At 42.8% G+C, this 23,777-nt stretch overlaps 1 protein-coding gene across 4 annotated transcripts in view; it reads right to left on the bottom strand.

Moving 5' to 3' along the window:
• The window catches only part of CEP164 (centrosomal protein 164), a 393,961-nt gene that overhangs the window by 197,427 nt on the left and 172,757 nt on the right, over positions 1-23,777 (bottom strand). For all 4 annotated transcript variants that reach the window (XM_069224719.1, XM_069224720.1, XM_069224717.1 and 1 more), the window contains 4 exons: positions 17,120-17,199; positions 16,133-16,273; positions 5,862-6,230; positions 4,805-4,936 (listed from right to left, as the gene is read on the bottom strand). In XM_069224719.1, coding sequence (XP_069080820.1) covers positions 4,805-4,936; positions 5,862-6,230; positions 16,133-16,273; positions 17,120-17,199 — 722 coding nt within the window. The remainder of the gene's footprint in view (positions 1-4,804; positions 4,937-5,861; positions 6,231-16,132; positions 16,274-17,119; positions 17,200-23,777) is intronic.

Raw genomic sequence — 23,777 nt, 5'->3', positions numbered from 1 at the left:
TTACCAGACTTATGCATGACTAGCCCTATATCTGCCTACCCCCTGCTTTCGGCATTTACCACTACAATAGACATAAGAACAGCAGTGCTTTTTGATCATGCTCCACTACACATCACCATACGTCTCAGTCCTGGTTCCCCCAACACCGCACCAGGTGTCTTAACCATTGATTCTTAACAAGCGAAGCACATGTCACAGAGTTAACAAGTGCGATTACCAATTTTCTGCAAAATAGTGATCACCCAGACACACCCACTGCACTGCTTTGGGACACACTGAAAGCTGTACTTTGGGGCCAGCTGATTGCCCGGGCAACACTCTTAAACAGAAAAAGACAATATAAGAGGGCCACACTTGAGGGGCGAGTTAAAGAGCTAGAAATGGAACACAAACAGATGAAACGGATGGGCTCTCACAAAATACGCCACCAACTGATTGAAGCGTGTAAACAGCTTCAGGCACTAAACATGTATAGAGCAGCATACGCCCTCTTACGCACCAAGCAGAAATATTATGCAGGGAGCAATAAAGCCAAGCAGCTTTTAGCGCATCAACTGTGGGCCCAAGCCATTCAGCAACAGATAACTGAGCTTGGGAGGCTGCAAGGTGAGTGCCTATATTGAGTGGAACAAATTGCTCAATCTTTTGAACATTTTTATGCCAATCTCTACTTCGCTGAAGAATCAGCAGAGGATGATATCTTGTCATATCCAGCACAAACCCCTCTAGAGCATCTATCCTCACCGGATGCCTTATGTTTAGATCAGGATATTCATGAAGATAAAGTGCTGACAGCAATCTCCCATTTGCAGTCTTGCACGGCACTGGGACAGGATGGCTAAACCCCAAAATTCTACAAATGTTTTGCCACCCTCCAGTCCCTATACTCACTCGATTACATAACTCCTTTAGCACCATAGGCTCCCTTACGGACACTATGAAACTTGCCACCATCACAGTATTGCCCAAACCCAGTGCACTGCTCCTCCTACAGGCCAATCTCTTTACTAAATGTGGATGCCAAGATTTTTACCACCATCCTGGTGAACTGGTTAGCTCCCTATATGCAAGGCCTTATTGCCCCAGACCAAGCAGGGTTTATCCCCAAGAGGAACTGCACCAATAATACCAAGCGCATATGTCACCTTATAGACAAGACCCAACGCTCCCGAATACCAGCATTATTGTTATCAGTAGATGCTGAAAAGACGTTCGACCAGGTACACTAGTGTTATTTATTTGCAGTACTTTGGAAGGTCAGCTTGGGTGAGCGGTTCAGGTGCTGGGTTAGGTGCAGCTAAAGCAACCCTAGGGCGATGGTTCAGGTGAATGGTCTCACGTCCTCCCCCTTTAATGCTGGCCAGGGTACTTGTTGCCCTTATCCCGGCTGCTTTATATGGAGGTCCTTGCTGAGCGTATCCGTAGGAACCAAACAATAATTGGCATCGCCATGGGGGGAAGGAACCATAAGTTAGCCCTCTATGCAGATGATGTTGTGATAGCTCTGACACATCCACTCCAGTCCCTGCCTCCACTCACTGAGGAGTTGGAAGTTTTTGGAAAGGCATCTGGGTTTAAAGTTAACCACCAAAAATCTCAGATCCTGAATTTAACAGTCCCAGCAGCAGCAGCAGACCAAACTCTCCTTCAGCACCATTTTCCCTTTTCCTGGGCTACACAAGGAGTGGTATACTTGGGACTCCGCATTCATTCCACTACGGTTCAAACCGCAGTGACCAACTATGGCACCTATCAAACGCACGCTCTGATCTTCAGTCTTGGAAGGCCTTTGGGCTCTTCTGGCTTGGCTGCATTGCAGAGGTTAAGATGACACTACTGCCCAAACTTCTATATGTTATGCAGACATTACCTCTGCCACCCCACCCCCCACATGTGCAGACCAAATCACAACAACACATAGAAGATTACATTTGGGTGGGTAAGTAAGCACAAATAGCTAAGAAACAAAACTATTTACCCCCAATGCAGGGCGGCCTTGGGATCCCTCATCTCGCACATTATTATCAGGCTGCTCAGTTAAGTTACTTGGTGGAGTGGAGCAGGCCTCTCACTGGGGGGCACTGGTGCTTCATTGACCAGGCTGTTGCTGGAATACATATTTGGAAGATACCTTGGCTGCTTAAACATCACAGACTACCAGGAGAACATATTTCACCAACCCTTATGGCCACGTTGGGAGCCTGGGACAGAGTACAAATGATTACAAAACCTCTCCATTCCAATCTCCCCATTCACACAGATCACTGGCAACCCAGCCTTCCCTCCCGCAAACCAGGGCTCCAGTTATTTATCATGGCAACAGGTCAAATGCAAAAGAATAGGCAACCTGTTTGAAGAATCAGGGCTCTTACATTTTACTGAAATCCAACAACACTGACATCTCAGCCAACGTCAATTGGCAGTATTTAGCCATATGTCATTAGGTCACTCAACCCTCCATTCAACTACATTCCAGTCGTCCTCCATTACCATTTGAGAAATGCCTTCTTACTAGAAATTCCGATAAGCCTCTGCTCTCAGACATTTATGCCTTTATTAACACTGCGCAGGCCCCAGTCATATCCTCAGCACAACGGCGATGGGATAAGTAATGTGAACGTCCCTTCACAACTAGCGAATGGTCAGTCATTCACAAAAATGCTCACTCCTCAGTGCTTTGCACCTCAGGTGAAGAAACCTTTCTTAAGATGGTTCATTATTGGTATTACACACGTGGACGTACTGCTCGGTGGAAGAGGGATTGGGATGCCCACTGCTGACATGGCTGTGGTCAGGAAGGAACCCTGACGCACCTTCTCTGGAGATGCCTGAAACTTCAGTGCTATTGGACTGAGGTCCTTGACACAATTGACAAAATGTACAACACTGAGCTTCCTAGGTTTCCGAGCTAAATCCTATTGGGCCTCCCAGCTGCTTTAAATTACCCTTTCAAATCTACACGGGGCAGGCCATTACTTTGGCTCTTTGCACTTCTAAACAGGTCTTGCTGACTCGATGGGGCACTGATAACATACCCACTCAATTAGATTGGCTGTACAAAACTGGAATTAATTTGCAAGGAGAAATTAACAACAATTGCTACAATCTGATACAACATGGGGACCATGTTTGAAGTTCCTGTCACAGGAATTTTTAGAACTAACATGTCATGCCTATTTATGCATTCTCCAGATCACGCCCACAGACTTGATTCATGCTTAGCTCTATAAAGAACTGTTATGTCACCCTTGTTAGATTGCCACCATTCGGTCCACATCGCTCTTCTTACAAAGGTGACGTACTTAGCTGGATAAATGCTTTGTCCCCCCTACCCTTATATCTCTCAATTGTTGACTATCCCTGATTTCTGCTGTTCCTCAACGGCTGGTGGATGTAGATCAGCTGTTTTGTAATTTTTCTTATCTGTCTTTAAAATCAATAAACAGATTTAGACCTAAAATCTTTTTCATATTCTTAGATTTTATCTGAGCAATTTACATCACAAATATTTTGTAGATTCTATGTGTACTCTGACACTTACAGTTAAGTCAGATCACTGGTTTGACTTTTCCCAATTGCAAAACCATTTTAAGACATGGGCAGAGTGGGCACTTGCCTTGAACAACCTTGCAAGGGGTCTGGCCCGTGCTCACCCTTCACAAGCACGAACTGCAGACCATTGTGCCAGAAGGGTTTGCCAGGGTGGGTGGGTGCAGCTTGTTCAACTAACTGACAGTTCCTCTTCTGCTTCTCTCCTGTCTGCTGAAACAAGGTTTGCAATACCTTCCGATAGTCTTGGTGGAACCATCTTGTCTGATTTTAGAAATTTCCCCACCTTGTTTTTCACCTCCTTAGTTATCCAGTTCCTAGCAACAACCCTTTGAATAAGTTGGTTTGGATCGCCCATCTGATCTCGATGTCATCCTTCTCTTTTATTATATTTATATTTCTAGTCTGGGCTCCCATCTCTGAGATAAATGTAGCGTCCCGGAAAGACACTCTAGTGCTGTGAGACCTACAGACAAGTTTTGGGTACCTCACATTCCGACATTAGGTGTGAGACTGTTGCCCACACCATCTGCTGTGCCTCATTACATTTTTTTAGGCTGAAAGCTCATTGGAGATTGAGGTAAGCCAGATGTTTTTGTTCAACTTGTTTAAACTAGCACACGGTTACTTACCTTAATGTTTCCCCAAACTGTTTGCCATGGGTTTTCAAATGTTTAGAAACATAATCAAAATGTTGCTGTTGCTTTCTCTTCAAGAAAGACTGGGTAAATTTAGGTAGAGTTGATGGCCTTGACACAGTGCTGAAGGGCATTAATTTACTACTGAACAAGGATGTAATGCGACATCTAAATGTAGCATACCAGGATGCAATAAAAAAGACCATAGTGAATAAATAGTGCTGTGTAGAAAAAGGTAAATAAATGCACTGATAACGTAGTGGGGCATGATCTCTCTCAGGTGTCAATCAATCAATCATTCCATAACTGTAAACGACTGCAGCTAGGATCTCACAGTCTCATTTAGCTGCATGCCCAGTTTATGTTTCCACTTATTTCTGCAATTTTCAAAGGCCATTTGGAAGGGATCAGAGGTGGAACTTCCTAAAAAATAAAATTCTAATTGGATCTACCTTTTGAGGAATCCATTGAAAACGTATAAAAAATGATAAGCATGCAGTGCTGGGTTCTACAGCTTATAAGTATATAAGGGTCAGAAAATGAAAAGTATGTGATTTTCAAATGTCATGCAATATTTTAAATGCTCAACAACAATTAAAACATCAGAGAGGCTGTACCTTATTTTTCTCTTCTCTTCTTCAGCATCAAGTAGGAGCTGCTCACGCAGCTTTCGCAGTGTTGCGTTGTGCTGATCTCGCTCTCGAGTCTCCTCCTGCTCAGCTTCTAGCTTCAACTTTTCCTTGACTGCTCTATAATGTCACAAATGGAAAAAGAAGGTAACAGTGTTAATTTCTCAGGTTTCACAAACTGCTCTTCCTAATATCCACAAAGCTACACCCCCGTGGCAGCATTGAAGGACTACAAGGAAAGATGTCCATTGGAGGTAAATGTGGTTATTACAAGTGCACAGGAGAAATGTTGCAAGGTACAGTGTGAAAGGGAGTATGGGGGAGAAAATGTGTATCAGGAATGAAGAGAAAGGCGCTGGAGGATACAATAGGGTGGGGGCTGTGGCAGAAGAACTGCTGGGCACCAACAGGCAACACAGGCTTGAGAAAACAGCTTATCTAAAAGGGATTAAAACCTCAACTTTGTTTTAAAAATCTATGATTTTATAAAGTGTGTACATTTTAAACATGCATGTTTTTAGAATGTGAAATTAATGAATTGAACCTCTTTGAAATTGTACTAAAAGTGTCCTGTTTTAAAAGTGTTTGATGCTGTGCGTTTTTTTAAATATACCTTTTCTTCTTAAAAAGATCTATTACAATAGTTGACTTAAAATGTAGACTACAGTATGCTAACTCAAAGTTTACAACCTTTTAATCGGTCCTGCTCTTTAACAGAAAAGTGAAAACTGTAACATCTATACAGATGCTTAATTGCTTAATCAGAACATTCCTTTGACTGAAATGATATGAGAGAGTGTTCCAAAAGGTCTGCTAGCTTTTACAATCTGTGCAGAGTTTAAAGTGTATATTGTTATGAAGTATGCTTTTGAAAGCAAGCAGATGTAAACAGCTTGATGTTCTTAGAAGAACAGTTTTCTGCAGTTAAGAATTTAACAAGCGAGGCACGTGATCAGAGAGAGGGAGGTCACGCTCAGCCTCTGGCAAACAGTAAGCATAACTAGGTGGGGTCAGCGCAATAAGCTTTGGAAACACAGATGGGAACCTGAGGTTCTCTGCTTGCTTCTCTTGAAGGCGGCGCTCCTCATCCTGCTCCTCACTCTTAAGCTTCTCTTGAAGGGTCAGCAAACTTTGTGTCCGCTCCTGAAGCAGACGAACCCTCTCCTTCTCGAGCATCTCATCAGTCTCTCTAGCCAGGTTTGCTGGGGCCTCCTTCAATAGTGCTTGTGGCATTCTCTCTAGGGGTTCCTGCAAAGTCACATGTAGGGCCTCTTGTGCAATCTCCTTCACTGGCTCTTGTGGCAATTTTATTTGAAGCTTAAGTGGCGCCTCCTCCTGGGCTTCTGGCATAGTCTTCTTTGAGGGGTCATATGAAGTATCTACTGGGAGCTCCTGTGGCTTCTGCTGGATTCGCCTGCAGTAGGGGTAAAGAAAAGACAGCCATGAGAGCAGTTAGTACAACCGACACCCCAATAACATATCTGTGGACCACTACAAAAATGTCCTGGAAGGGTCTCATGTGAGTGGCCTGTGTGTGGTGGGGGGGGCTGTGGGTGAGTTAATCATATCACCCTGCAGTGTTACCACTCTACAGACTGCTGACTCTTCCTGCTGAGGTGCACTGGAAGGCTGAGATCCTGGGAACAATCTCATCATCTCAGGTTCAGAAAGAGCCATGCTCCCAGCTCTTTCAGAAATAAGACTGTGCAGGATTGTCAAGAGGAAGGGCATTAATAAATATCCACCACTGAACTATGAGAATACAGTATACGTTATGTTTAAACACAAACTGTATCTCAGTTTGGGATGACACTTTGTGAAGTTTCGACAGAGGAGAACATTTTGTACTTCAAAATTGCCAATGATCAACTGTCATTGAAGACTCAGTCACAAATATTTCCTTCCCTTATGCTCTATTTAGCTTTGACACGTGTACAGAGAGCTGTACTTACTTTCATAAATAAAATGAATCTACTTTCCCACTGGTGAAATTTCCACTAGAATTAAAATTATTGACCCCAGTGCTCATAGTTTGTGGCCTAATGTGTATGTTGTCAGTAGTGCTTAACTGTGTCACTGAAGTTCGGCTAAACAGAACTTCAGTTCTTATGCACTCTCTGCTTCCAAATTAGCCACTATAGTTTAGTGACTTCATATTCATATTCCAATTGGCACACTGGACCCACCTTATAAGTCCCTAATATATGGTACCTAGGTACCCAGGACATTGGGGTTCCAGGAGATCCTTATGGGCTGCAGCATTTCTTTTGCCACCCATAAGGAGCTCAGACAAACCCTTCTTCAGTACTGCCACTGCAGCCTGCGTGAAATCGTGCACACACTATTTCACAGCCATTTTCACTGCACTTGAGTAACTTATACGTCACCTATATGTCTAACCTTCATTTACTGAAGGCTAGGTGCAAAGTTATTAAGTGTGAGGGCACCCTTGCACTAGTAAAGGTGCCCCCATGCTCTCCAGGGCCAATTCCCCAGACTTCATGACAGTGGGAATACCATTACACATGTGCACTACATATAGGTCAATACCTATATGCAGCTTCGCAATGGTAACTCCGAATATTGCCATGTAAGGTGTCTAAGATCATGGAATTGTCCCCCCATTCCAAATTATATTTGTACTGGGGGGGCAATCCCATGCATCCTGGAGGCTCCACCATGGACCCCCAGTACTGCCAAACCAGCTCTGTGAGGCTTGCACTGCAGCTTATTGTGCATAAGTACTGTGTAACTACAGTGGTATTGCAGGAGCTTTGCATGTCTCCTAATTCAGCCTAAGCTGCTCTGCTACAGCTACCTCTAGACAGCCTAAGCTGCTAGAACACTGCCTACATTTCATTAATAAGGGATAACTGGACCTGGTATAAGGTGTAAGTACCTAGGTTACCCACTACAAACCAGTACAGCCTCCTACAATCATTTACCTTATTCATAGGGAAAATGTTTGTTATCCTACATTAAAGCTCCCCCAAAAACCTAAATCTCCCCAAATACCCAACTACAAGGATTGCTTCACTTCAGGAACTATTTGAAACAATGAAGCACATATCACTGCTTAATTTTTGTAAACAAGTGCAATTTGTAACGAAACACATCACAAGTGTTAATAGGTGAAAATTCTTAAAAATAAAGTTATATGGTTTATTTACTTATTTTGCACAAGAGGAGCTTATTAAAATGTCAGAGAAGTCGTTTACGACTTTTTTTCTAGGCCCAAATAAAGCCATGTTCTCAAATGAAGGTAATTATATGAATGCAGGGAGAAAGTATTCAAATTTGCAGTGATAATGTGAAAAAACACTCCCCTCTTTAAAAAAAAAAAAAAAAAAAAACTCATTAACTTTGTAAAGTTTTTCCATTACTTTGGGAAAACACTGCATGTTTTTAGTTCTCCCTAAGCACACATTTTGCGCTATTATCGCTCTTAAATTAAAAAAGCATTTTTCCCATGTTTTCATTTCTTTTGCTCTCACTTCTCAAAAATCCTTTCTGGCAGGTGATGGGTGATAAAAGGCAACGGCATGGCAATCATTCCTTTCCCTCTTAGAGAATAACACAGTTCGTGTGAAGAACTCATTGTTGTATAATGATCCTGATAAACTCGAGTACAGTGCTCAAACTACTGCTAGGCCTGGCCACGAATACAGGCCGCCTCCCAAAGCAAAACCAATGCCGATGTGCAAACATTTATAATGTATTTGTGTATCTACAAAGTAAATGACAAATGCACACAATTTCTTCAGAACTTAGGCAGCAATATCATTTTAATAAGGAAACAGATGCACTTTATATTATTTACCAGCTGTCACCCAGAGAAGATACCCGACGGCTCCTTATGGCCATCAGTATCTACATGCAAGACAGTCTTTCCAGCATCTTGAAAATGTGCCAAGAGGGAAGTGACGTGGAACTAGCTGCCTGTACCAATGAAGGGTACAGGCATGGCTCTTCTCATAAGCTCAGGGAAAAGTTTCAATAGATTGGTACGGAGAGGTTTAAAATCCCACTAAATGCCTAGTGTCCATGAGCCCTCATCTGTGTCAACCAGCTGCATTATGACTAGGATGCTAGAAGATGATATGATTTACTGACACACCGGTAAGCAAACGTGGCAGTATGTTTGCCGTGTCCTATAGGTGTCAAAGAGAATTGCAAGAGGTTCTATTTATTTCACAAGGTCCAGTCACACACGTGAGACCAAAAGTATCGGGTTCCATTTTAAGCTTGCTCTTTTATTCCAGTGGAAGAGATGTAGCCATATGGCTGTATTGTCAGTGCTGGAACTGGGCGTTCCACAATGTAACCCTATCATTTCCTACAGAACACTTCGCATGATCATGGGCAAATCAATATATTTCTGGGTGTAGGAAATCTGACTTTCCTACAGAGTCATCACAGATTGTTCACCTTTTCCTGGCTTTAAATATCTATGAACTTTAACCCTGATAACCAGTCCCTGTGCTCCTCCTGTAAACATGGTTGGATTGACATATTCCTAATTGGAATATTTAACTTACCTATAAAGTCCCTAGAATATGGCACAAAATGTACCCAGTGCCTGGAAATTAAATGTCCCTAGTGGACTGCTGCACCTACTGTGCCATCCACTACAGTGCCACTGCAAGCTTCATGCCTGACCGTAGCAGTGTACACACTGCAATTCGGCCTGTCAAAATAACACTTTAGACAGGTCAAAACCTCCCTTTTCCAATATTGCTAAGTCACCTCTATGTAGGTCTTGTAGACCACAAGGCTAAATGCATGGTATTTAAAAGGACATACTGAAATGTACTGTTAACATGCACTTACAGCGACTAGAACCGAAAAGCTATTTTCACTGGGGAAGCCTAGTTGTCCTATAGAGAAATGCAGAGTACACATTTAAATCCTAATACTGTACATCAGGAATTAGACCAGCTAGAAAGATAAATTAAACACAAATTTTAATAGTAATTAAATATCCAAATCAAAGGAGAACTCAGATTTTAAATAAATATCAAAGACAAGTAAATTTAAGAAAGTTATCTTTTCCCTGCCTGAAGTTCCTGGAGGTCAATTTTCACTGTCTCTCTGGCTTCTCCCAGCTAGTAATTAGCCATTGAATTGATGTGAATAAGTGTGAAAGGCCACCCAGGAGAAGACAACAGACTGAACTAAAACTCCACAAAATACATAGGGTGGGGATTGTGGAAATCCTTTTTGACACTACAGTGTCAAATACTGCTTGAGTGTCCAATCCTGCTTGTCAGCCCTACTGGGTTCACATATAACTATTGGGGTACGCTTGAAAGGGGAGAGAGTAGGATGCCAAGACAACGCTTGTGGATCCAGTGCCTGGCTACTGAAGGACTCGGCTTTCATCCTACCAGACTTCTGTCTCTGGGTTTGTTGTGGGTGCAGTGGCTGCCTCATGCTGGATCTTAGTGTTAGATGTGAGAATACACTAGGATTACCACAGTAACCTCCCCAAACATATACCCCCCCTAGCCTTCAGAGCTGTCCGAATACCATTGCCATCTTGAGATTACCCAAAGTGTAGAAGACTGGCAGCAGAACTTTTACCTCATTAGTTAGGGCATTCCCATGAGTGATTCACATCGACTAGCTGGTTCCAGGCATACATGAGGCACCTCATCTGCTTCAGAATATATTCTGGACCTGCGGAAAATGAGAAGAGGTCTGGACATGCTGTCTGTGACCTTAGAGGATCCCTAAAGGTCGAACTGCTCCCTCTTGTACCCAAGGCACAGAAGTAGACTCCAAGGGTCAGTTGGCTGACTTCTTGTCTGGCTACAGAGAGATAACAAGCTGCAAGAGGCCTTTTCATGGAAGTTCCCAGCTGACCCATAGGAACTGGACACCGGATAGACCCTAAAACCCTACTGTTGGCCTCTGCTTGACATCCTATGAGTTTCTAAGTGCCTCCACTGGGGTCCCGGGGAGTTTAGACGCATAGTCCTGCGGTTGATTGGGACTTAGAAGACTAAGTCAGAAGGTAAAACCTTTGGCCGGGATGAAACTTTGTTGGTGTATCTGACCAGCTCTCTATCGTGGAAAGCCTCAAATTGCACCTAGGTCCTGGTTTACCGCAGTCATTAACTATTATTGGTGCTTTGAGTTCTTTGGTGCTGTTTCTGTTTAAAACTTTTTTTAAAACAGGTCTCCAGCTCTTCTTGGTGGATTTTTGTCATTTTATTATATTTTACTCAATTTTTCTAAATGAGTATGGTTTTTTTATTGTTTTGCATTTAAACGTTATTACTCTTTTGTCACTGCATAAATACTTTGCACATTGCCCTAACTTAAGCTTTTCTGTTCTGTGCAGTCATTACCAGAGGACTGAGCTCACGCTAATATAATGACTTTGAGGGTTCACCTTGACAAGGGCTGTGATTATTCCTTGAGGAGGTTGCCCAACCCAAATAATAATCCAATTACTTGGACTGGGAATAATTTAACTGATTGCCAAAAAGTGGATGCGGAAACATAAAAATTAAACATTGAACTCATTACTATATCAAAAAGGCAGTGATTTATAAACTATCTGTCACATTGAGTCTACCTGTAAGCCTACTGAACTTCAACATGCCTTAGAGTGAGGAACCACTTCAGTACATTCTACATATGGATATCCAGAATCTGGCTGAACCTCCAAGAAAGTCTCAAGAAACTGAAAAATCACCTCCTGTTAACTGTCCACTATAGTTACAGGGTTCATTGTACAACACTTCCCTCCTGAAAATCTAACTTTGATTAATTTCATAAGAGTCCTTGGCCACAGAGTTATAATAAAAGAAGGTGATAAGATCTACTGGCTCAAGTGCTGCCTACGGAGCTATGGATTTGCAATTCCATATTCCCCACCTGACCACAGTGAGTAACCCTTGGAAAATCACTATTGCCCTTATTTTCTAAAGCTGAGGATGCTTCTTAACGAGATAAAAAGCAGTATAATAGGCCAAATAAAATTTAGGCATATGTATTGTTTAAATAATTATTAAAAACCTTGTTTTGCAAAGGGACTTCGAATTGCTTACAAAATGTACTATGAATATGAATATGCTGTAACTGCAAAAACATAAGGGTAAACATCAGTTTACAAAAGCAGAGGTTTTCTGGTTTATGGTCACTCCCTACTGGTTATCCTGAGTGACCATCGATTTGGTCAAATTAGTGCCTGGAGATTCCTACCTTGAATGATGCCCTGCATAGCCTTGATAAGGCAGAACAAAGGAGAGCGGGAAGGTATGTACTCAAGTTGTCTGCCAACATGTGGAAGTAAAGATAGAAACATACATATGCAGAGTTCCAGTGTATCACAAAACAGAGCACTGTAGCATAATTCTGTATCATTAGATGGTCATTGTGAGAAAGTAGCCTCTTTCTAGCCTTGTTACCACCACTTTTGGCCTGTTTGTGAGTATATGTCAGGGTGTTTTCACTGTCTCACTGGGATCCTGCTAGCCATGGCCCAGTGCTCATAGTGAAAACCATATGTTGTCAGTATGTTTGTTATGTGTCACTGGGACCCTGCTAGCCCGGACCCCAGTGCTCATAAGTTTGTGGCCTTATATGTATGTGTTCCCTGTGTGATGCCTACCTGTCTCACTGAGGCTCTGCTAACCAGAACCTCAGTGGTTATGCTCTCTCTGCTTTCCAAATTTGTCACTAACCGTCTAGTGACTAAATTTACCAATTCACATTGGCATACTGGTACACCCATATAATTCGCTAGTATATGGTACTGAGGTACCCAGGGTATTGGGGTTTCAGGAGATCCCTACGGGCTGCAGCATTTCTTTTGCCACCCATAGGGAGCTCTGACAATTCTTACACAGGCCTGCCACTGCAGTCTGCGTGAAATAACGTCCACGTTATTTGACAGCCATTTACCACTGCACTTAAGTAACTTATAAGTCACCTATATGTCTAACCTTCACCTGGTGAAGGTTGGGTACAAAGTTACTTAGTGTGTGGGCACCCTGGCACTAGCCAAGGTGCCCCCACATTGTTCAGGGCAAATTCCCCGGACTTTGTGATTGCGGGGACACCATTACACGCGTGAACTGTACATAGGTCACTACCTATGTACAGCGTCACAATGGTAACTCCGAACATGGCCATGTAACATGTCTAACATCATGGAATTGTCACCCCAATGCCATTGTGGCATTGGGGAGACAATTCCATGATCCCCCGGGTCTCTAGCACAGAACCCGGGTACTGCCAAACTGCCTTTTCAGGGTTTGCACTGCAGCTGCTGCCAACCCCTCAGACAGGTTTATGCCCCCCTGGGGTCCAGGCAGCCCTGGCCCAGGAAGCCAGAACAAAGGATTTCCTCTGAGAGAGGGTGTTACACCCTCTCCCTTTGGAAATAGGTGTGATGGGCTGGGGAGGAGTAGCCTCCCCCAGCCTCTGGAAATGCTTTGATGGGCACAGATGGTGCCCAACTCTGCATAAGCCAGTCTACAACGGTTCAGGGATCCCCCAGCCCTGCTCTGGTGCGAAACTGGACAAAGGAAAGGGGAGTGACCACTCCCCTGACCTGCACCTCCCAGGGGAGATGCCCAAAGCTCCTCCAGTGTGTCCCAGACCTCTGCCATCTTGGAAACAGAGGTGTTTGTGGCACACTAGACTGCTCTGAGTGGCCAGTGCCAGCAGGTGACGTCAGAGGCTCCTTCTGATAGGCTCTTACCTCTCTTGGTAGCCAATCCTCCTTCCTAGGTAGCCAAACCTCCTTTTCTGGCTATTTAGGGTCTCTGCTTTGGGGAATTCTTCAGATAACGAATGCAAGAGCTCATCAGAGTTCCTCTGCATCTCCCTCTTCACCTTCTGCCAAAGGATCGACCGCTGACTGCTCAGGACGCCTGCAAAACCGCAACAAAGTAGCAAGACAACTACTAGCAACCTTGTATCGCATCATCCTGCCGGCTTTCTCGACTGTTTCCAGGTGGTGCATGGTCTGGGGGTAGCCTGCCTCCTCTCTGCACCAGGAGCGCTGAAGAAATCTCCCGTGGGTCGACGGAATCTTCCCCCTGCAACCGCAGGCACCAAAAGACTGCATCACTGGTCCTCTGGGTCCCCTCTCAGCACGACGAGCGTGGTCCCTGGAACTCAGCAACTCTGTCCAAGTGACTCCCACAGTCCAGTGACTCGTCAGTCCAAGTTTGGTGGAGGTAAGTCCTTGCCTCCCCACGCTAGACTGCATTGCTGGGTACCGCGTGATTTGCAGCTGCTCCGTCTCCTGTGCACTCTTCCAGGATTTCCTTCGTGCACAGCCAAGCCTGGGTCCCCGACACTCTAACCTGCAGTGCACAACCTTCTGAGTTGTCCTCCGGTGTCGTGGGACTCCCTTTTGTGACTTCGCGTGGACTCCGGTTCACTCTTCTTCCAAGTGCCTGTTCAGGTACTTCTGCGGGTGCTGCCTGCTTTTGTGAGGGCTCCCTGAGTTGCTGGGCGCCCAATCTGTCTCCTCCTCCAAGTGGCGACATCCTGGTCCCTCTTGGGCCACAGCAGCACCCAAAAACCTCTACTGCGAACCTTGCAGCTAGCAAGGCTTGTTTGCGGTCTTTCTGCATGGGAACACCTCTGCAAGCTTCATCGTCAAGTGGGACATCCATCCTCCAAAGGAGAAGTTCCTAGTCCTCTTCTTTCTTGCAGAACTCCAAGCTTCTTCCAACAGGTGGCAGCTTCCTTGCACCCTCAGCTGGCATTTCCTGGGCTCCTGCCCACTCTCGACACTGTCGCGACTATTGGACTTGGTCCCCTTGTCTTACAGGTACTCAGGTCCGGAAATCCACTGTTGTTGCATTGCTGGTATTTGTTCTTCCTGCAGAATCCCCCTATCACGACTTCTGTGCTCTCTGGGGGTAGTAGGTGCACTTTACACCTACCTTTCAGGGTCTTGGGGTGGGCTATTTTTCTAACCCACACTGTTTTCTTACAGTCCCAGCGACCCTCTACAAGGTCACATAGGTTTGGGGTCCATTCGTGGTTCGCATTCCACTTTGAGTATATGGTTTGTGTTGCCCCTATACCTATGTGCTCCTATTGCAATCTACTGTAATTCTACACTGCTTGCATTACTCTTCTTGCTATTACCTGCATAATTTTGGTTTGTGTACATATATCTTGTGTATATATCTTATCCTCATACTGAGTGTACTCACTGAGATTCTTTTGGCATATTGTCATGAAAATAAAGTACCTTTATTTTTAGTACTCCTGTGTATTGTGTTTTCTTATGATATTGTGCATATGACACCAGTGGTATAGTAGGAGCTTTACATGTCTCCTAGTTCAGCCTAAGCTGCTCTGCTATAGCTACCTTCTATCAGCCTAAGCTGCGAGAAACACCTCTTCTACACTAATAAGGGATAACTGGACCTGGCACAAGGTGTAAGTACCTTTGGTACCCACTACAAGCCAGGCCAGCCTCCTACAGTCATGCACATGAAAACCGTGATGTCACTACTGTGCAATACCTGTTTTCCATGAGCAAAAATGTGGTTGTACTATGAAAAAATAATGTGTGGGGTGAGGGGGTAATAAGGTGGGAGAAGAATCTGACAAGAGAGACAGAGGAGCTGCGTTCATTTCTCACAACGCTCAAGACTTTTGCCTGATAATTTACTCCTTTCTGAACAATGAGCACTTGGGCTCAACTAACCGATAAACTGGAAACGGTTTCAGGAAAAAAATGATGGCTTGTCAGACACCAAAAATCTAGGTGTGCTCTGAATGAGCCTGCAACAATTAAAGTACAGAAAATGTCTTTGAGAAGTCAAAAATGAACAATCCATGGGAAATTGATAAACCAGTCTAACAAAAATATTCAAATGGTAATGAATACGAACTGCATCAACCCTGTTCTGCTAAGGAAAAAATGCCATGTTTCAAGGCAGCTGCCAATTAAAAGAACAAGGATGCGTTTTGAATCCACACAGAATAAGTTCAGACGTTGGTGACTCATTGGAAAGCAGACACACTTTTATCACTTGTGTTGTCAGCAAGGCAAGAGAGATGGGCTACAAAAATGTATGATAGACCCTATTTTCAGAAATCATGCAAATTTAGTTAATAATGCATATCATTTTGAACACTGGTGGTAGTTTAGCACTAGTCTAGGTGTCTGGACAAGCATTAAGTGGCAGACTAAACAGGTGGTTGTGTCACACACACATCTACGTGTGTCTCTTCTAGGCATAGTACCAAACAAATCTCTAAATAGGACAGCATGCAGGAAGTAGCCACAGCTGTAGGTGTTCACATCACAACAACAAACACAAAGCTTACACCTCTTCAGGAGTCGGCTCCACTCGTTCAGTCCTACTATTCAGCAACATTCCCCTTGCTGGCTCCAGAGAGGAAATCAATGAAATCTCATCTCTACCAGTGCAGTTTTCAGGAGGGCTGGTGGACTTGTGATCCTCTTCCCTTTGCAGCAGGAGGTAACAAGAAGGGACAAGTCAGTACGTAGGAAGAGAGATGCCCAATAGTGCATCATTGATGATAGTGTGGTGTTTAGTCAGGAAACAGCAAGGTTAAGACCAGTTCAAGACCAGTGTATTCTCACTGTTTTTAAACTCAGAGAGGTGGGGCAGGTTTAGAGGTTGGTTCACGCATGTGTGACATTCCTGGTAGTTAATACCAAACTTTGGGGGCTGAAATTTTGTGCCAGAAAGCAGAAGCACCTCCTTGTTTTCTTTTGGTATTATATTATATTTTTACCTATACTTTTTTATCTACTGATTTATAAATGGTGCTAGACTGTTTTTAGGGCAGGTAACAATGGGGACTTGAGTACGAGGCGTGTGATTAACTGTCATGCTGTATTTGCGCTTTTATCTTCTACCATCATGTGAAGAAGGCCTTGTCTGCTCACCTTTGCTACCCCTGGAGAGCTAAGTATTCAAAGGAAGTAATTTGACTATCCAATTGGTGCACATTAGTGCCAGATGCCCTATAAAGCAGAAATACATTTATAGACTGTGGGCATGTCTAGCAGCACTTATACAAATGCCCAAACTTTTTGCTTCAGTTCTTCTTCTCACTGTCATACATACGGCAAACCTTGGTAATTCCAACAAAAATTACTTTTTAGGTTAGAAAGAGACAGATTTCAATGACCATAGCAAAGCAATTTAATGACATGAATATGTGTTAAAGATGATCAAATATGCAAAGTCAAGTAACAATCACTAATTATGGGTAAAATTATCATGAATCACTCTCCAGAACCGTAAGCTATATGCGTTCAAACTTTTGAGCTCTCTCTCCTACCTCTCTGCAGCTTCGGCTCGCTTTCTGCGCTCCTCGTCTATCAGCATTTGCTCCACTTCCTTCTTCTCAGACTCCAGCTGCTGCACATGTCAACAGAGCAGTGTCAGGAAAGGAGCATTTCTTCTCAAATAAAATACTTCTATTCAAACAATAGTTAATTGTCTGGCACACCGGAACACTCCACACATTAAGCTTGATCCTGGATAGAATGACACAACATGCTGGAATAACATCTTAAGAAGGCTTCCTCTGCAAGAGTCCTCTGCCATCAATCCACAAACTTCAAAGCAATGATTATAGTGCCTCCTCAAACTCTGGGGAATCCTCAACATGCATACTACAACGTCATTCAGCAACCACAATCCAGTCCTGGTCAGCAATTCCCAGATAGAACAGAGGGAGGGGAAGGTTACTTTGTACCTTAAACACTACATAGGTATACAAATGAACTCCACCAGCTTGAAATATCCAGACATTTAATCCAAACGTACTTCTTAGGTCAATTCAATTTGCAGTTATGGGAGGTTATTTCCAAGATTTCTAATAAAACAGCATTATTCCAGTAGTGAAGTAGGATTGATACTACTGTGTGCTAGAACAATTTCAACACACAAACTTCCATATTAACGACTTTGGACTCTCCCTAAAATTATTTAAGCATAACAGAGACCCATGTTTCAACTAATTAGTTTGAGAGGAAGTAATATAGCACAAAGACCATAACACAAATTGTGTAGTAAGAAAATGTCAAGATTTTGACTTCTGCTTCGGTTCCAAATTCCAAATAACTGATGTTTCCTAATAATGAGCACTCCTCGTAGAAGTAGGTAATAATCACTGCCCAGCAGTAGTGGCTGTCCACATTTTTCTTTTATTCTGTCAGCATTCAGTACTTTCTATCAAACACATGTTTTGTCATTTTGACACCACATACACATGGCCATACGGACGACAAATTAATACAGAGGACTCTATCAACTGTTCCTTTTTTGGAAGTGTAGCCTGATTTAAGCACATTTTGCTAGGGAAGTACTGCAAAGAGACACTTATTTGAGCAATACAATATGGATTGGTAATACATACGGACAACTTGAATTATTTACTGATTTTAAGTTCAGGAAATATGATTTTTGAAGCAATATTATAATAGCCCTGATGAAGTCATAAATGCTGAAACGTGGTGGCGACAGAGGACCATATGCTGACAGACAGAAATAAGAATTGGGATATCCAATACTAATGGATTGTAATTAATAGCTACTGTTACAAGAAGTGCTTGATGGGTTTGGACTCATTTATGGGAGTATTCCTTTTTGTAGGTGTCTGATAGCCGCTGCTCCTGTCCTGAAGAATTAAGAACTTTAATGAAGAAACATTCTGGAATTGGACATTACAAGTGAGCACCTCCAATTCCGTAGCTATCCCTCTTGGATTAACTGGGGTTTCCTAGTATAGAGAAATCTGCTCTTTAGTGAACACTACCTGCTTTGCACATCAAGTTTGAATGGTCCTAGTCCTCATCAATGTAATACAGTTGCACTGAAATGGAAATGTGATTTTATTTATTTATCACTGTATGTATGAATGACCTTCACCTGAAGAGGACCATACTCACCTAACATCACAAGCCAAAAGAACTGTTGACCATTTTCTCTTTGAAAAAAACTGCTGCATACCATTCATCAAATTAGTGTGTGGTTAGGTATTACAGAACAATTAGTGCCAACAACTTTGTTCTGTTTTTTTGTTTGTTTTATTGCATGTTAACAGTGGTGTTTGACCCGTGATTGTTGTTAACCTTCGATCTCACCTCAGTGTGGTATATCGGTCTAGTACATGACCTCTGAGAATAAATGAACAAGTCTTATTGATAAAGTCCACATTTTGAGAAAAAGTACTCAGATCTATGATCAGAGTGAGGACTATTTCCTTTAAGAGATAGAGTTGCACTGATATCCTAAAAATGTTTTAAATAAAACATATACTTAGTTTAATCACCGAAGCAAGAGATGAGGTTTACCTATACCTAGCTAATTATTGATAATTATTAAGAGGGGTACTTCATGGAATAATCAAGTCTATATTTCCCTGATTGGAAAAATATCATTCATTATGGGAAATAATTGGTCTCCTTAATGATGTCCATTATAGAACGCTGCACAGGGCTTGGTTGTTATGCCACTATGCTGATAGCACACCAACCTGCAACTGATTTATAATCCTACCTTCAAGCAAGAGGCAAAGAGCAAGACTAAATGAATTGATGTATGTTCAGCAAGGTGGCAAATAAGATTAATTCCAGCGAACTACAACACTGTGCCTTTCAGGTGACAAATACCTGGTGAGCTGTACAGGAAGGTTCTGCATTAGGCCAACATTTTGCGAAAGGGAAATTCAAGTCAGGGTCCGCTGTGCAGGAAGGCATGCCTTTGTTACTGATCTATTGCCCACAATTTAACTCGTGAGTAGGGATCGGTGAGCCAACAAAATAACAGAGGAAGCTGAGCCAATGGTAGGCTCTGGCTTTATGAGCCTGTGCCCAAGCCAAGCCTTGAAAATATATGGTAACATGCAACAAACATTTTGGAATATGATAAGGCACACTTATTTAAAAAAGTGTATTTCTTTAACACATAGTAGTGTTTCATCTTAGTATATCTGAACATCTCTCTGCATTGAGAAGTATTTATTAAAAGTGTACATTTTTAAACAAGTACTTAGAAACATTAATGCCCATGTCTTGATGTCAATATGATTGATGAACTAAGCGGTCAGTTGTCATGTGTTCCATATAATTGACATAGATTCTCATTTTAAATAGAACATTATAAGCTATTAAATCAAACACGAGACTTTTTGTACAGCAGATATCCTAAATTCACATATTTGAATGTGCTCTAATATGTGATAATGAACAAAAAGGAGGCTTGGTGAAAAGGTATTTGCCTAGGATCACACATTTTGTCAAGAAGGAAAGACAGGGTTAATACAAGACTTTCCAGTTTCACACGATGCCATTTAGCCACTAAATTGGTGTATCTTTCCGACAATAAAGGTTAATACCAAGTCCTTAATTCTTGAAAGACATGACTAGAGCTTAGGTGAAAGGAAGAATCTAAATTGTATTTTTGGTAGTTTGCCCAAGGACATGAGAGTGCTTCATAACACACACAGACTTGGTTAGACTCATGTCTTCTATCGGCACAGGGAAATTTGACCGGTTTCGCAGGATGCTGAGCCGAGGAAGGGATCTGAACTTAGTTCTCAATGTTATATGGTCGCCAGCTGTAGCTGCTAGGTCACATTGCCTCCTGTGAAAGCTAACTTGCTCTGAGCTCAAGGTTGCAAGGGCACATCAAGAATTGCCAGGAAGTTGGCTTGATCCTTGCTCTAGATTTCACTGGTTCGTAGACCTTTACTCATGAGAAGATAACAGACAGAGTTAGTCTGTTGGGTGAGCAAACTACTACATTTTGCGATAAGGTCTAAGGACGATTTTCCGTTCTAGAATGACAGCAAAGCTGTCTGGAAGACCTATTGTTACCAATTCTTTAAACTATATGTAGAGTGCAGGAGTATCTCTCAGCACATGCTATTGATGGTTTGTTTTATCTTTTTCCCATATAGCACTTGCATTGAGATGCGTAAGGGACTACTTTACACGTCAAAGTGCAGTGGCACATCATACAGTGCATTCTTTTCAGAGATTCATTATGTGTATTTTGTAGGCCCGGCTTCTTTGAGCCCTAAACAGCCCAGCGAGCAAGGACAAAGGAAGGTGGTAAAAACACAGACTTTGTGCTTTGTTGTTTGTAACTGCAAAACTGCTCTTTTTCTCTACCAGTTTAAATTTACCTCTTGGTTTCTGTGCAATTTGTACTTTTAAAACTGCTGTTTTCTTCTACCCGTGGCTGTTTTTATTTCTCTCCTGGTTTCCTCCTACACTGTGCCAAGGCTACTAGAATGCACAAGGTAAAACCGCAAAATACACCCCTAAATCTTACCAGAGTGTTTTAAGATACTGCTTTACCTGTTTTGTGGAGTAAATTGTGTTTTGAAAGAGTACTGAGGATTTGTTTTTGGCTCGAAAAAGTGTTAAAGTCACCAAAAAGCAGTATTTTAGTTGTTTTATATGTGGACCGTACCTGTAGGGTTGATCAGGAACTACAAATTGTGTATTGAGCCTGTCTATATCCAAGGAAATTCTGACATCAGGAGCACCTTCTTGCCCCTTCACACCAGTTTGTGCTTTAGCGATTGACCCACAGGCTGTATGTGAGCAGGCCTGACCAAGCCCCTCATACCTGCCCAAGCCCTTAAGTTTAAGGTCACATGCTATAAAAATAGGTTTCCCATTGGTTGTTGCATTTGTGTTCTGATTGGTTTCTAGGGTTAGGGGTTCTACCGGACCTAAGGCTTAGGGTTTGGGTTCTGACTGGCTGACAGGGCTAGGGTTCTGATTGGTTCTTATGGTTTCTATTGGACCTGGGGTTATGTTTTGGGTTCTGACTGGCTTATAGGGCTAGGGAACTGATTGGTTCCTATGGCTAGGGATCCGACTGGACCTTGGGCTTTGGGTTCTTATTGGCCGATAGGGCTAAGGTGATTGGTGACTAGGATATCTACTCGACCTAGGGTTTAGGTTCTGACTGGCTGATAGGTATAGGATGCTGATTAGTTCCTATGGCTAGGGTTTCTATTAGACTTAGGTTTTGATTAGCTCACATGGCTAGGGTTCTGTATAGTTCCTAGTGCTAGGGTTTCTATTGGACTTAGTGTTTTGATTGGTTGCTAGGGCTGTGATTGGTTAATATGCCTAAGGTTCTCATTGGCTCTAGGGTTAAGGCAAGGTTCTCACTGGCCCAAGGACACCGGATCACTAAGGCTATTTAACCTTAGGGATCAAGGCATCTCATCCCAGGCGTCGAGGCCAAAGGCAGTTGCCTGTTCAGATCTGGTCAAGCCACGGCCAGAGATGCTGCCATTTTTTACCATTTACCACTCACCACATTAAGCCTTCAACATCCTCACACATACAAACACAATCTCAGCAAACACACAGGGCTCATTTACAACAAAAACTCTAACCACATTTCACAATCACTTCAAACCCCCTCATTCCACATCTATAAACCCTCCTACCCCTCCTGCCACTCAATGGCACCTTCATTGTCACACAAACTTCCACTCTGTCCGACACCACTATAAAATCTACACATCACAACACATACCCACATTATGCATAACCTTAATCCCTTCAAACACATGCTACCAAGTCATACAAAACACCTCTAACCTCTACATACTCCTAAGAGACCCCTTACTGTCACTACCAACCCTATACCCAACCCTAACACACACTAACACCGCCTCTTTTCACCACAACACACAACCAAAATATCCTTACACTCCACCACACATTACCTCTTCTGCTACCAAAACTATTACACTCATAACCCCTGTCCATCCCCACTCACACACTAAATGCACCCTCCTACATCACACATCACCTGCATCTTTACCATGCATCTTCAAAAAATTTCACAAAAATTCACATCATCAGTATCCCATAAAAAGAAAACAAAACACCAGCAAATCAAAATCTCACACACACATTTTCACTACACAAATAATACAAATCCTAAACCAAGTTCACTCCCACATGTTCTCTCTTTATCAACACCTACCACAAACGCCCCAAAACAACAAACTCATTCTCCTGCCTCTCATCCATTGCACAATTTAAAGACTTAAAACATGACCCACATGTTCCACCACCACCCTCCTAACCTATACACCTTCCACTCTAAACAGGCATGGGTGAAATAAATATACCACCCTTCACAACTTTGCATCTCTTGGACTATTACACAAGACTACACTACAAAAACAACACAGCCCACCAACTCACTCTCAACCACCATCTCCACCACCGGCACACTCAGACCGAACTTAATGCCTTCTAAACCTGCTGGGTGAGGATTACAATATAGACTAACAACACTATTCATATCCCGGCCCAGTTATTACAAACACTAATAATACACCTGCCGCAAGTTCAAACAATAATACTCACTCTTTTAGAAAACAAAGTCACACCACCACCCAAACACAATCTCTAGACTGCCTACTAATAAATGGTCAATCAATCTAAAAAACAAGCACCACATCTACTGTGTAATCACTGGACCACAACCTGACTTACTCTTCATAGCTGAATCAGGGTTGGGAGATGACAGGTCTCCCGTGTTGCATGAAGCTGTTCCTCCAGGCTATCAAACAACTGTCACGCAAAATCACATAGGCAAAAAAGGAGGCGTACTAGCTGTTATATTCAAGGAGCAATAAATCTCACCGAAGCTCACAACATTTCCACACAAGGTTGTGAGGCCTTCATCCCCAGATGCAACCCTACACCAACTTCCTCCTGTAACTTCCTCCTTCTTTAAAGACGATCAACTAGCAATTTAACGTTCCCAGACACATTTCTAGACTCAGTTTCAAATCTTAAGACACTACACTCCAACTTATGCATCCTTGGTGACCTAAAAATTTGGTTTGCCAAACTCAATATGCCCCATCCAAGAACTATCTTCACTGCCCTAGACACAGTGAACCTACATAAGCTTATCCGCAAACACACACACATCGCTGGACA

Source organism: Pleurodeles waltl, chromosome 3_1 (assembly GCF_031143425.1).
Source record: "Pleurodeles waltl isolate 20211129_DDA chromosome 3_1, aPleWal1.hap1.20221129, whole genome shotgun sequence".
In the NCBI taxonomy this organism is placed as follows: domain Eukaryota; kingdom Metazoa; phylum Chordata; class Amphibia; order Caudata; family Salamandridae; genus Pleurodeles; species Pleurodeles waltl.
The sequence above is the reverse complement of the archived record's forward strand: the minus strand, read 5'-3'. Positions and strand labels throughout refer to the sequence as shown.